General features: G+C 41.3%; 1 protein-coding gene across 2 annotated transcripts in view; it reads left to right on the forward strand.

The window, feature by feature from the left end:
- Crybg3 (crystallin beta-gamma domain containing 3) overlaps positions 1 to 15,212 on the forward strand; it is a 115,712-nt gene extending 100,500 nt beyond the window's left edge. For both annotated transcript variants that reach the window (XM_026787042.1, XM_026787046.1), the window contains exons 18-22: positions 3,395 to 3,534; positions 6,716 to 6,839; positions 12,868 to 13,026; positions 13,781 to 13,940; positions 14,552 to 15,212. In XM_026787042.1, the coding sequence (XP_026642843.1) occupies positions 3,395 to 3,534; positions 6,716 to 6,839; positions 12,868 to 13,026; positions 13,781 to 13,940; positions 14,552 to 14,640 (672 nt within the window). In that variant the 3' untranslated portion in view covers positions 14,641 to 15,212. The remainder of the gene's footprint in view (positions 1 to 3,394; positions 3,535 to 6,715; positions 6,840 to 12,867; positions 13,027 to 13,780; positions 13,941 to 14,551) is intronic.
- The last annotated feature ends 6 nt before the right edge of the window (positions 15,213 to 15,218 follow it).

Here is a 15,218-nt window from a genome sequence, read left to right on the forward strand (position 1 = left end):
ACCTCTAGTACAGCCATATTGGACATGGCAGATAAACACTATTTCTGTTACTACAAAAACGTCTTATAAAGAGTGCAAGACTTGATTTCTAGGCCTTTGGGAACATGATGTAAAAAGTATGCATTCTCTTTTCTAACATTAAGGCCTTGTGAGATCCCCCCTTTTGTGTTAGCATGTCTGTTGGTGTAGTTTGGGCTTGTCAGGCAGCCGTGGTGATGAGACAAGATTCCCCCGTTTGTGTTAGCATGTCTGTTGGTGTAGTTTGGGCTTGTTCAGGCAGCCGTGGTGATGAGACAAGAACCAAAGTCTGTTGAGAACAGGATAAAGAGTTTTCCCTAGGGTAGTGCTCCCAAATGGGGTATCTGATAGCCTTGAAGTCATATCCATACAGGGAACATTGAACAGACTGAGCAGGTTATATTTCAGAAGTAAAGTAATTGCCTTTCAAGAGGTTGTGAAGTAATATAAACCATTAGATTAAATTTCTTTTTTTATTGATTTTATTGAGCTATACATTTTTCTCTGTTCCCCTCCCTTTCTTTCCCCTCCCCTTCAACCCCCTCCCACGGTCCCCATGGTCCCAATTTACTTAGGAGATCTTGTCTTTTTCTACTTCCCATGTAGATTAGATTCTTATATGTCTGTCTTAGGGTCCTCATTGTGTTGTTGGTGGGAGTGCAGGCTGGTACAGTCCCTTTGTATATTAGATTAAAATCCTTACTCTTTGTCTCAGCCATCCCTCTTGTCCTCCATTGTTCAGTCTCTCTGTTCATTGTGACTTCCTGTGGTGCCCATAAACAAGTTCATAGACTCCTATACTCATTCTCCACATTATTATTTCTAAAGACGAGTGTGTGTGTGTCTACCCACCTTGTCTGCACTTTGTTGACATTTACTCCTCAGCCCTTACAGCCTGGATTCTCTCTTCATCTGTGACACACAAGTAAAACAGTTCTCATCAGGTCACCATCAGTAACCTCACTGCTGGCTCTGACTCAGCAGGCATTGCCCTTGTAGAGTGAAAGGCTCTCTTCCCCTGGTCAATCTGTCATTACTCCCCACCTGGCCCCACCGGTGTGTCAGTGAGTACAATGATATCCTCCTCCTAGTGTCTTCTTTCAACATGGGCTTTGGTTGTTATACAGCTCCTGGGCATTTCAGCTCCAGCTCTCTCTGAAGTCTGTATCAGAGCCCAGCATGTGTCCTGCAGCTCCCTCTAGCTTATCCTTCTCCTACTCTAGGATAAAGATTTCCAGTTTTAATGATACTGTCCTAGCTCTTCTGCAGGGTTCTTCTACAGGTTTATTTGTGGATCACAATATGTCCCCGTACTTCTAGTTGTAACTTTTATTTTTTTAAAAACGTGTGTATGCATACATATAATTGGGTAATAGAGACCAGCAGTTTAGTGGGGTGACTTCCTTTATTACTTTCCAACCTTATCTTCTGAGACAGGGTCTCACTGAACTCAGAACTTGGCTAGACTGGTTGAACACAACAAGCTCCAGTGACCTCTGTGTTCCCAGTCTCCCAGCACCCAGGTCACAAACGTATGCCACCAGACTCAGCTCTTATGTGGGTGCTAGGGATCCAAATTAAGGTTCTTATGACTGCACAGCAGACACTGTACCAGTTTAGCCACCGCTCCCCCAGGCACCTTTGCACTTCCCCTCTCCGTGAACTTTATCGCTGTTCCAGTTTTCCTGGCTTTGCCTTGTTTCTAAATTATCCCCTCTCCCATATCGCGTCTGGTTTTCTTTCTATTGGACCTCAATTATTCTACCAGTATATTGGCACTGTTACTTCCCATCTCTCTATTCTTTATTGGTGGTGTTGCTGGATAAATTTTCTAGTGGCCATATTAAGAAAACCACACAAAACAAACACACACACACACATGCATAAACAATAATTACCCATATTCATTTCTGAATAATTTATAAATTACTAGGATTCAAAGTCAAAAATCTGCAAAAGGCATCTAATAAAAGCTTTTGTTCCTCTTGTGCCCTTTGCTTTCTTAGACACAGTCTCAGAAAAGGCAGTGTTTTTTAGACAAAGTTTAGCGCATATAAAAGTACATATTTGTATGTATGAGTTTTCCTTTTTCTGTAAAGCAGTCTCCTGTGAAGTATGCTATTTCATATCATCTCTTTTCCTGACTCTGCCTTCATGATCTCTTTATAAAGAACTCCTTGTTCTGTCCACGCTCCCTAGGATTCCTCTGAGGAGTTGCCTTGTTTACTGAGCCAGGCCCCTCTTAAGATGGACATTTAGATGGTTCTGGACTTTTGCAGCCCCAAACACCTCTGGAAGGGCTCAGCAGTCATTTGCAAGTATGTATGCAGGTCACTTGTGAGGGAGCCAGTTGGGTTTTGTTATTTTCTCTCTTAAAAAATATTTCAGCTGGCTTACAAAGTAGGAGTTCCTGTGACACGTTTCCTGCTACTTAGTTTTAGTTGACTTTTCTCCTGATTCCCTCCTGTACCCTCTCCCAAGCTGTGCCACCTGCAGTATTTCCCCCTTTCACTCGACAGCACCTCTGTTCTGTTACCATTCCTACAGTCCTCTGAAGCCTGACTTCAACACACATGCATCTTCACATAGATAAACATGAAAATGAGACGCTCAGCGCCTTTATTTGCGCGTGTTTGACTAGCCACTGTCCTGACTGCTTGGATACTGCTTCCTTTAGATCAACTTGCTTCACTGCAGTCTTGATGGTCTTGGCAGTCCTTCTCTGTTCATGCCCTGTCAGAGCAGCAGGGAATGTGGCAACTCGGCCCATGAAGACAGTCAGTGAGCACGTCTAACATCTTTCCTCTGGGACTTGTTTTCTTGCTGGTCGGTTCTGCTGGCTCCTCCTCTAAGCCCATGCATGTCTGTGTCCCTCAGGTACACCCTTCTCAGTCTGCTTTGCACAAAGCCCCTTCCCTCAATCTTCACCCCTCTAAATCTGTTGCATCATTTTGGTCATGGACCATCATATCCATGCATTGTCATTGATTCTTCCTGCTAAAAAGTAATCGTGCTTTTCCTGAGTACTCTCATCAGCTGTGTTTATTATTTTTATACTACATGTTGCATTATACTATTACTATAATTCTTCTAACTTATCTGCTAGCTAATAATGCCTCAAACACTAAGGTGTGGCCTTGTTTTGGTATCTCATTTCTCATGCCTCTTCCTATCATGCATGTAATAATGAGTGAAAAAGAACAACATTGCTTCTGTTGTCTGACACGAACTAGTTTCAGTGAGAAAACTGCATCTGTGTGCATATTCTACTGGTGCTTTTATGCCCTTTCTTTTTCTCCTAGGGATGTATTTGAGACTAGACTGTCTTTCAGGTATGCCCACACGTATGATAATGCTTTTTTTCTTTTTGTGTTAGGTTTTTGAAGAACCTTCCATCAGCCTTTTTGCCCTGGAACACTGTGAGGGAAGAGAGTTACATCTTGAAGATGCTGTGAATTCGGTTTTGAACAAGGACCTACACTTCTATACCCAGTCTGTGTGGATAAAGAGTGGATTGTGAGTATGGGAGAGGGGCTCAGCCCTGACTTCGGTGGGGCTCAGCCCTGACTTTGGTAGGGCTGCTCAGTTGCTGTTTTCCCTCCACTGCTGCATTGGCCTGTTGGTGCTCTTGTTACTGTTCCTCTTGCTACAGTAGTAGCTTCTGTTTATGTAAGAGGAGATGGAGCCATGCCCAATACATGCTGCTATGCAGTGATCTGGATCTGGAACAAGAACCTTGTGGGGAGGAGGACTGGTACCCCAGAGAGCATTAATCATAAGGCAGTTCCACCAGGTAGCTTTTCTTACTTGGACCTACTTCCCTTTCAGGAGAAATTCCATGAAATCATCAATTTTGGCTATGAGTAGCATTGCCTGTGTAAGGCAAGTGCCTATTTACAAGACTAAGATGGTTTGATTTTACTTTGACCTGGCAGCTCATTTGTCCAAAAGTAGTCCCTGCTGAAAATGCTCAGTTTCACTGTTTGATGCATCCTGCCTACCAACGTTCCCATTTGTTTCTGTTACTAGTCAGAGTGGAGCTGGGTTGCATAGGTCCTGTGTGTTTACATTTTGGGAAACTGTCTTTTAAAAGCATTGTTATTAATGTACAAACTGGGTAGTACTTGAGCATCTTTGTTTAGCAGAGGCTGTTGAGCCTGTAGTTGGAGCTTCGTTTCCCAGGAAATCTGCCTCTGTCCATTCTTGAGAGTGTGTCACAGGAGCCTGTTTCTGCTCTTGTATTGCTGGTATTTTCAACCAAAACTCAACTATGAAAACATGCATAGCTGGTGATCGTTAATATAAAAATCACTTTTTATTGCTTATAGCTTTTAACTTGTGTGGTAATTAACTCTGTTTAAAAATATGGGGTAATCAGAGAACCTAGACAACAAAGAGGACCCTAAGAGAGACATACATGAATCAAATCTACATGGGAAGTAGAAAAAGACAAGATCTCCTGAGTAAATTAGGAACATGGGAAACATGGGAGGGGGAAGGAAAGGAGGGGAGTAGAGAAAAATATATCTCAATAAAAAATATGGGGTAATCAATAAAAGTCAAGAAGATAAATTAAAAATTAAGTCAACTATTAAAAATGGCTCTTATGTAATTCACACATATAACAATTTAAGTTTTCCTCTGAAAAGCATTTCACATGGTTTGGCCTTTATTAAAATTAATTAGTTTAATTGTCTTTGTATAGGATTCCAGAATATTACTTTCCAGTGAACTAGGACCATTTGAGTTGCATTTCAAAACCCTGTATAGGAGTTTCACACTTTTTTTTTACATATCTATGTTAAACCAGTATTTGGCACACTGCTGGAGTTCTCACTCTCCTATTTTTACTCCTTTCTAGAAAATGTGTACAGTTTCACCTTGACACTATTTATTCTTGATAGCTTTTTAAAAAAAATCAATCTATCACTTTTCTTTTTCCATAACAGAATTACTGGATAAAATTCAAGGGTAGTGTATCTGTTTAAAGCCCATCCTGGGCTACAGTGGGTATCCAGGATAGCATTTCATGCCAAATCGTCTACTCTATGACAAGTTGTGTGGATCCATGATAGTAATGAGATCCCACATACCTTTTCCATGTGTGACATTCAAGTGTTGAAAGCTGGAGAGGTGGCTAAGCATCTCTGGTCATCATGACCTGCCTTTGCACATGGTTGACTGGATTTGTGCAGAGAAGGTTCCCTACCCCGCTGCCTCAATATGCCCGTCATTTGGCCAATCCTAATCTCAGTTGTGAGGAAAAGGAATTTTCCATCACAACAGTCAGTTTGAGGTAGGACTCTACACAAGCTTTTTGGAGTTAATAATTCAGGCTTTCTTTGGTTCCTCCCTCCTGCCCACAACCTTCTGTAGGAATTGGTGTCTTTTCCTGCGCTGACCAGTGTCCCTCTGTAAACTAAATGGCAAAAGCCACTGCTTTAGCAGCAATGACTTTTGTCACTATAACAAAATGCCTGAGCACTTTGAAAAGATTTGTCTTGTTCTTAATGTTCTAGTCTGAGATTAACAGCCAGAATGCTTCAGACCTCAGTCTAGCATACCAGGATAGGAATGTGAGTTGGAGAAAAACCAACATCATGAGCCACAAAGCAAAAGGAAGGGAGCATGGTACCAATGTTCCTTTAAGGACCTCCCACCAGGTGCCATATCCTGAATGTTCAACTACATCCCAGGTATTTTCAGACTATCTACTGCAAACCAATTGCTTCACATAGCACCTTAAGGAACACTGGTCCACACCACAAGTCTTGAGAGAACCTGTTTCTGGGAACGCTCCCCTAGTACACAGCACACTTCGCTGCTGCTGGTTCTCTGTAACTCATCTCCTGGGTTACAGACTGATCAAATATTAGAAAAAAACATCCTGTACTTCCAGAATACTGTGTCTGAAGCAAGCCTCATCCTCCACACTTTCTCTAAAGTGTCTCAGAGACCTTGAGTCCCTCTTAAAATTTGGGGTTCTTCTGGCAATCCTAGTGTTTAGTTACCCAGTTTGGTAATTAGTGAGCACAGGGCTCAGCAAACTGTTCTTTTGCAGGCCAGAGAGTGTTTTCAGTTTGTAGACCTCCTGCTTCAACACTTAGGAAACTGTTGTAGTGAAGCAAAAGCAGCCTTAGCCAGGCTGGGAAGAAATGGACATAACTGCACCAGCAAGTTCCTGGTTCTTGCCCAAGGCCCTAAGTACTTTTACACAACTAAGATCGAATACAACAGTGTCAGGGAAGGTTTGCAAAGGAGCCATCTTTGAATCTCTGGAGGTAGTCCTTGGTGGCCTTGGAAAGTTGTGAGCAGAGTTTTAAAAGAAATCTCTAGAGAAGTTTCAGCTTTTTGGAGAAGCTCTGAAGTACAGGTGACCACCTAAGGAAGGAAGGAGGGTGGGAGGGCTTTTCAGTATTAAAGTGCTTTTAGATTTGCTGAATCAAAGGCATAGAGAATTCCACAGGTGGAGGGAACCTTATTCACTTTGTAAGTACAGGAGCCTGGCATTTCATTCTGACTCCACATGCCGTCACCATCTTCTAGACCTCTACCAAGGAAAAATGTGTGATTATATACATTTAGAGTCTGCAGACCTCGAAGCTGTAAAGCAAAATGGCGTAACAGTTCTTTCTAGTAAGAGGTTACTTTTGTTGTTTGCAGTCTTCCACCTTTTTCTTTTCTTGCTTTCTTGCAGATGGATAGCTTATGAAGGATCCAATTTCTTGGGAAGGCAAATCCTCCTTTTCCCTAACGAGATCCCAAACTGGACAGCATTTAGTGGGTGGAAAACGATTGGTTCTATCCGCCCTATGAAGCAGGTAAGTAGAGAACCAACACATTAGATAGCTTGATTTTTCTGGCAGAAATGTCATAAACCATAGTATCTGAGATATTGACCATTTAGTTACTTATGTAACAAAGGGGAGGTTATATTCTTATAGGAATCTTATATATTTGATTTTAGTGTTGAATACAAAGTTCCATCAGTCATATTCTTTTCATAAAAGTTAAAATACTGTAAATTCTGTGATAAAAAATGGGAAAAAAGATCCTTAATACTGAGTTTTACTTTGCATTTGGTTTTTTTCTTATGTAACCTTCAGGTTGAATCCTAGCAACTTAAAGTAGTATTTATCACACACCTACTGCATGTCAGTCTTATGTTCCAAAGCTTCCCACTGCACTAGGATACAATCTGACTCCTCCTTGCGCCCCCAGCCTTGTCTCCTCCCTCACGACGGTACCATATGCACCCACGTACAGAGGGCCTTTCCAACCAACTGTTAACAAGGTTGTGTCGTCTGTGTAGAATGTTTCTTCATTCTTTGCCAAACTAGTTCTTAACTATCCTTCTAATTCAATCCAATATGCCAGGTCCTCCTAGGTGCCTCCCTAATCCCTCCATTAAAGTAAAAAGGGGAGGCCACTTGTTTGTTTCTTGGCCGCCCAGACTCCCAAAATATTCACACAGAAACTATATTATTTAAATTACTGCTTGGCCCATTAGCTCTAGCTTCTTATTTGTTAACTCTTACATCTTAATTTAACCCATCTCCACTAATCTGTGCATCACCACAAGGTTGTGGCCTACCAGCAAAGTTTCAGCACATCTGTCTCCAGCAGCAGCTCCATGGCTTCTCCTGACTCTGCCTTCTTCTTCCCAACATTCAGTTTAGTTTTCCCCACCCAGATCTGTTCTACCCTATCAGGCCAAGCCAGTTTTCTTTATTCATTAATAGTAATCACAGCATACAGAGGGGAATCCCACATCACTCCGGTCTAAATTAAAACCGTCTTAAGATTTTGGTTCTTTTTCTGTAAGACTATATGTAGCTTATAACCACATCAGTCCAGATGAATTGGACCCATCCCTACTCCACTGGAAACCACTTTTGAGAAGCTGTAGTACTTATTTTACTTACTACTCTATCTCTAGTACCTGTCACAGTGGTGCGTAACCAAAGGCTCAGAACTTTGTTCTAAAGGAACAATATATAAGTTGAATAGAGCTTTAGTGTCCTCTAAGAAGAGATATTAGACAGAGTCCACCTGTCCCTTAACAGCAGTTTTGGATTAAACATTACAAACTCATTTGATCACCAGGACCCATATTAAAAGCAGGCATGATGGTGCACATAGTCAATTCCATCAGGAGGGAAGTAGGGACAGGAGGATCTCCTGGCCAGCTTCCCTAGAAAGTTGTGAAGTTCCAGGCAAGTGAAAACCCCATCTCAAAAGTAGATGACACCTAAGGGACCACACCTAATGTTGCCCTCTGACTTCTACATGTACACATGCAAACTTGTGAGCCCACAATACCACACAGACCTATAGCATCAGTCAAAACAATGCATGATCATCCAAAGCCACAGGCAGTGTGTGGTACCAGAAGGGGAAGTAGTACATGCAGACCTGGAAAGTCTCCAAGTCAGGCCAGGAGTGTCATGGGTAGCAGATGAGCTGTCTCATTTCTCTTTAGAATATTGCTTAACTTGATTCTCAAAGTCTTTTAAGGTAGGAATTATCATTGGAAAATGAAGACTAAGGTAAAGTGGTTTAACAAAAGCAAACCAGGTGGTTAGAACCAAGATGTGAACATGGACCTTTTATGTCTAAGTTTTTAGGCACTCAGGGTCTCTCAAAATAAGATCAGCATTTGCAGGGCTCTACCACGCACTCCAAGCAGTGTGCAATGTCTAGTAGTTACAGAAGTTGAGGCTGATTTGCCCACCTCATAGTGCTTGGTAACTAACCAAATTACCTTTTCTTGCCATCTCCTTCAAAACACTCAGATTCTGTCACTTCAAATCATAGCTCTGCAAACAATGTGATTTTGATCACTTCATTTCTTAGTACCGTAGGTTCCTCACTGGTGAAGCTATTGTCATCACTATGAATATTCAGTAGCATAGGGACACATATTGGGCTTGTATTAACTGTGGTAACACACTTTGAAAGTAAACTGTTACCCACCATGTTCCTTGAGAGAACCAGAGATGTACACTTTGAAGGTAAACTGTTACCCACCGTGTTCCTTGAGAGAAACAGAGATGTTCTGTTGAAGGACACCAAAACATTAGTGTTAAGTATTTTCTCTTAAGATAAGCCTCTCCACCAACACAAATAATCCCAATCAAACCAAATTAAACCAAACTAAAAGATACCTATGTTTAATAGATGACCTTACTCCCGGGTGGACCCTGGAAACATGGACAGGGGAAGACCCTGTGTTCATTCTCTGGGGGCAGTTTAAATAGCCCGTGGGAGTGGTCTGGACCTTCCCTGGGGAGGGGGTAACCATTTGGTGGGCTTTCTCATGTAACGGCGTAAATGAATGCAAACAGATTGTAAAATATATACACAGTTTTAATGGGGAAATTAGACTTACAGTACCACGGTTCCTGCGGAGAGCAGGAAGCAGAAGGGGCGGCTGCGTGCACGCCCGGCAGATTTATAGGTAAACATTCGCCCAAGGCGGACACGCCCCCTAAGGCTGGGCTTAACCCTACATTCTCAGAGGTGGAGTTTGTACTGAGGCAACTCCCAGGGGAGGGACCTTATGCCAGGAGCTGGGGTGAAGCCCCCAGCCAAACAATTAGTGGTTTCTCAGTACACTAATGGTACAGAATTCTTCTTACCCACATCTACAGGAAAATGGGTAATCCAACTTAACAAAAAAACACAAGTGGCTTTTACAGACTACCTAGTAATAAGAATCCTATGTTCCCTGTGATATTATGCTATTTTGGCTTCCCATGCTGGGTTTCAACCAAAAGCCTCATGTATGGTCAGCCTCTACCATTGAATTACATCCTCAGTCATCTGAGTGATTTCTCTCCTGGACAAGAACCATTCCTATTGTTCAGGGTCCTGTGATAAAAATTGCTTAGAATAACCTCTTAATTTGACAAGCTTTTCTGCGTAACTTTAATTAAAATATAATTTCACCACTTCCCCTCCTTGCGGCCATTTCCCACATCCTTATTCCCTCTTGAATTGATGGTCGTTTTTACACACATACATACACACACACACACACACACGTCTTTTGGTATTGTCACTGCTGTATTTTTCTGTCATAGGCTCCACCTCCTGTAAGACGAAGCTTCTTTGAGGGGTGAGAGCTACACTGCTCTTTAACATGCAGTTGGAATTGTGCAGGCTGAGTAAATGACTGGTACCTCTTTGAAAGGTTCTCTTTTAAGATCTATGACCTCCCTAGTATGAAGCACGGTTTCCCTCTTGCTGAGTGTGCTTTACATCCAATTAGAAAGCTGTCAGTTATTGCCAAGTTATAATGGCCACTATGGTACCGTTAGGGTTATCTGGCCATGGTGGCTAATGTTGTGATCCACATGCACCATAGCTGGGCAGGACTGTTGATTGCCTCCCTCCCCTGGCAGTTTGTATAACATCTTCTGTACTCTGAAAGTAGTCCTTGGGGAGGAAGCTGTCAGGTCAAATCCAGTTGAGATCTTCAGAGTTTTGTGTCTAAAGTACAGGGTGTCTTCAGCAACAGGACTTACTGTTAACCTTTTGAATTCTTGATATTAATTTCAAAATAATGCTTTAGATTATTTCCTCATTGTTTAGCTAAGTTAGGTCACCAATTTGAAACTCACCCAAAGAATCCAGTTTTGAAAACATCAGGTTTGTTTGTTGTTGTTGTTGTTTTTTACTAAATGAAACTTGGTATCAGTATTGGTGCTGTTGTTTATATCCTTGTTGAGGAACCAGGGAATAATTAAAACACGATCTTCCTTGAAGCTAGGAATCCAGAAGTCACAAAGATACTTACAATGCATCTCAGTGACTTTAACTGTAATTACAGAAAAGTTAGATGACAAACGGTAATAAAGGTAATCAGTACCTTGCTTGGTCTAATTGATTAGAACTGTAATGTTTAGTCCTAAAGTAATTGGAGTTCTGTTGTCTGTGAAGGTCATACCTGTTTTATATGTGCAAGGTAATGAAACTGTGACAGTTCACTGAAGCTTCAAGAATAATTGTTTGTGTGGAAGACAACACTGAGTTGTGGGTACTAGGTACATAATTACAGTTATAATTATTGATGCCAGAGTTGTTAGAATAGGCTTAAATAGAGGGCTAGAGGGATGTATAATTAAGCAGTCCTTCTCGAGGTTTGGATCCCAGCCCTGATGGTGGGCTAGTTTAGGATCAAGGCTGTTCTGTAAGGTGTTCCGGTAAGTTGTCAGACCTGTGCAATGTCTTGAGAAGCAGTTCGTCAGGGCTTCAGCTTTCCTGTTCTCTCAGCATGGGATTCCTGCGGAAAGTTCAAGTCTTTCCGGGAGGGCCACACACCCTTGTCCTACCAGGATGGTTACAAGCATGAATGTGGAAGTAGTTTACTTCTTGTCAGGTGGACTTTTTATTCACAGCCAAATATTTGCCCACTTAGTAACTTAAATACTTAACAATTTACCAAAACGTAACCAGTTTCACGTTGATGTGTCTTAAGTTTCAAAAATACACTATTCACTGGTGGTCTTGCCATAGACTCACACTTCACTTATTCCCAGTGAAGGCACTCAGGTCGCAGATCATGTATTACCTAGCTAGAGTTCTATTTGGGATGCCAACTCTCACCCAGAAGGGATAGTGGTGTTTTGTACTTTCCGGGTGCTTCCTGTTGAGCTGTTTTCAGTGCCCTTCCACTCTTTTATACTTACAGGGGGGACAGTATGGGTCTCTCGGGCATCCTGCCAGTGACCTGCGACCCTATCTGTGCTAGCTTTTTTTATAAAACTGAAGCCACGGATGTTTTCTCTAAAAGGTTCTGGTCATTCTGATAACAGCACATGGCTTAATGTCTCTTAAAGGCTTAGCAAATAACTAGATTTATTTTTAATGGCCTCAGGTTTTTTTTTTTTAAATAAAAATAAAAGCACTCCAGAATAAATCTACTCCCATTTTACATCCCAATCCCAGTTCTCGCTCCCTCCACCCCACCCCACCCACTCCTCAGAAAGGGTATAAGTCACCAAAGTCTAGTACACTGCTTTGAGGCAGGACCAAGGCCCTCCTCCACTATATCTAAACTAAGCAAGGTATCCTTCCAAAGAGAATGGGTTCTAAAAGCCAGTATAAGTAGTACGGATAAATCCTGGCCTCACTGCCAGTGGCCCCAGTCTGCCCAGCCATACAACTGTCACTCACATTCAGAGGGCCTAGTTTGGTTCTATGCTGGGGTGGGGTGGGGGGGCCACACAAGCTCCCATTAGTTCAGGTAACCTGTTTGAGTTGGTATCTTCATCACGGTCCTGACCCCTTTGCTCATATTATTGTTCCTCCCTTTCTTGGACTGAACTTTGGGATTTCAGCCCAATGCTCTGCAATGATCTCTGCGTCTGCGTCCAATATGACTTTTGAATGCAGTAGTTCTTTGTTAAATAAAGATAAAAGGCCTTGCTCTAGGGGTTTTCAAGACCTTCCTTACCAGCTGCTGACCATTTAATGACTGTATTGTCACCAAGATCCACCTTGGGCAGTACCTGGCCTTTCCTCTCCATCCCTGAGTATCTGAGATGTGATGAAACACAAAATCCCTACTTCTTCACTGTTGCAGCCTTTCCACATTGAGTTCTGGTGAATGCAACTATTACCTTTCACCCTTTCCAATGGTCACCTCTCAGAGTGTTTAATAGACATTACACAATTTAACCTTTGTGCTCAAGGATTTGTCATTAGAAAAATACTTACCAAAGAAAATGAGTGAAACCGTATTTATTAAAAAGTACCTTTTTACTTCCCTGCTTTGGGGAGATGTTTTTCCATTGTGGAAGGCTCCTCCCATCCCAACTTAAATGGCTTCCCTCTTTTTCGTAGCCTGCAGTATACATCAGAATAAGGAACCGAGCCCAGGATGAGTATCTGACAGTCACTGGGAACCTAGCTGATGCACGGACAATGTCTGTGTGCATCTCTCCCTACAGTGGGAAGGACACTCAGATCTGGCACTACTGCCGGGGACTCTTTAAATCTAAGGTAAAAGATCATTTTTTCTGATGTTTGCATTTGTATGTTAACTACAATAACTACAATACTGTCAGGTGGCATGCTGAAAACACTGTTGAAAAAGACCACTGTACAATCATGAAAATGCTGACACATGTAAAATGGACTTAAGATTCTTTTCTTAATGTAGAAAGTACAGTTTGGGTTCTTAACACATACCTAAATGATTCCTTCCACTGGAGCCAAATCGGACACTATGCTTTTGAGAAGGGTTCCTTATTTGACGACCCAAATAAAACCTATTGTTTCCATGATTCCAAAAGTGTTAAACACTTTCTTTTCAGAATATACAGAGGAGTTGTAATAGAAGAAACTGTTATGAAAGATGCTTAAAAAATGAAATGCAAGCTTTCCCCCCTCATCATGCTTGATGTTCTGGGAATAGAACACTAATTCAGAAAAATACTATGGTGTCTTGATTTTATCACCAGCAACATGGAAAGCATTTAAAAGTAATTTTGTACCTGCTTACTGTATCTGAATTGTCAGTGTTTTGTTATTTTAACATAGAAAACCAACCATCACATGGTATATTTAAGGTAGCAGGAATTTAACATTTTTAACAGGCCTTTTCTGAAGACCTGTAGAAGCAGAGCCTTTTAAAAATAAGTGTATTTTAAAAATCAGCCAGAAAGACATTTAAAGATAAATTGCAGTTATACAAATGTCAGTGACTTATTAAAGAAAGGGTGCCCCTGTTTATATTTTACTTCTTAAATCGTAGGCCAGTGATACATGTCTTGATGTGATTGGTGGCCGGGACACACCTGGAGCCAAGGTAGCCTTGTGGACTGAACATGGGCAATTCAGGCAGAAGTGGAGACTGAACAGAAATGGAACTATCAGCTCTTACCTGAGTGATGAACTTGTTCTGGATGTTAAAGGTAGGCCTTTGATAATAAAGAAATTTTGCTAAGAAGGAACTAATGTACTCTAGAGTCATGTAGCCAGAGAACAATGAAGTCTAAATAGATTTCCCTTCATTAGAATAGTAAAATTTTCACTTACAACCTTAATTTTCAAGAGCTGTTGGAATTCTAAATTTGAAGCACCAAAACCTACAAAATAAGGGATACCATCTGTTTCTTTCCCAGAACATTTTTTGCACTGAATAGCTGTGATCCTTAAAAACCCTCTGTTAAAATTTATGGCAGGAGCAATTAACCTTGTTGTTTAATTCTGCAAGATCAGGACCAATATCATTTATGGTTGCTCTAGTTGGGGTAGGCAGAGCCACTGCTGCTGTAAAAACAAAAGCAGTACCTAACACTTGGCTAGAGTTTACTAGGGGGGCTTTGTTTTGTATGGCATAGGACTATTCATTCACAATTGTATTTTCTAGCTTTTTAGTTTGACAATAAAGTCCAATTTGAAGTGAATAATGACTATGTTGTTTAAACTGTTTTCCCTCTCAAACTGCTTTGAAAATAAGAAAAAGTTGTGCAGTTGCTAATCATCTGTGTAACAAACTTTTCTTTTGTGATTTCTATTTTAGGTGGAAACTATTATGACAAAACTCATGTTATTGTCAATCAGCCCCTGGAAGGAGAAGAAACACAGAAATGGGACATCGAAATCTTGTGAGAATCACAAAGACAGCTGCACCCTCATTGCCCTGTGTGCATGGGAAGGAAGCTGTGTCCGCATTATTGCATTGCTCACACAAAAGACCTTTCTCCTAAGCAGTGAAACTACTGCTCCATGGAAAAGCTAAAAATATTCTCACCAGTTATGCAGTGTCCTTGTGAAGCAAATGTAATGATTTTTCCTGATGGATTCAGTTGTGGTGACCAATTTCCTGAAATCTGTACTTCAGGTCTCCTAACCACCAAATATGAATCCCATTCTTGATGGCCAGACAATGCTATTACCTGCATTAGTATTAGCATCCTGTTCCATGCTTGTGTGAGTGAGGGTCAGGGAAAACAAATGCCTACAGGTTGTCATATCCTGCAGGAAGATGAGTACCTTTTAGCACCACTGAAGAAACATTTAATAAGCTTTTGTATTAAGCTGCTGCTGTATTAAGTAAACCATAGGGTTTCTATATAGAAGCTTTTTATAAAAAACACCCGTAAGTATTTATACTCTTCAATGAACTGATCTCAGGAAGGGAAGAAGCAGGAAGGCACTAGTACTCTATATTTTCTGCTCTATGGCCA

The sequence above is a fragment of the Microtus ochrogaster genome, chromosome 2, assembly GCF_000317375.1.
Source record: "Microtus ochrogaster isolate Prairie Vole_2 chromosome 2, MicOch1.0, whole genome shotgun sequence".
Taxonomy (NCBI): Eukaryota; Metazoa; Chordata; class Mammalia; order Rodentia; family Cricetidae; genus Microtus; species Microtus ochrogaster.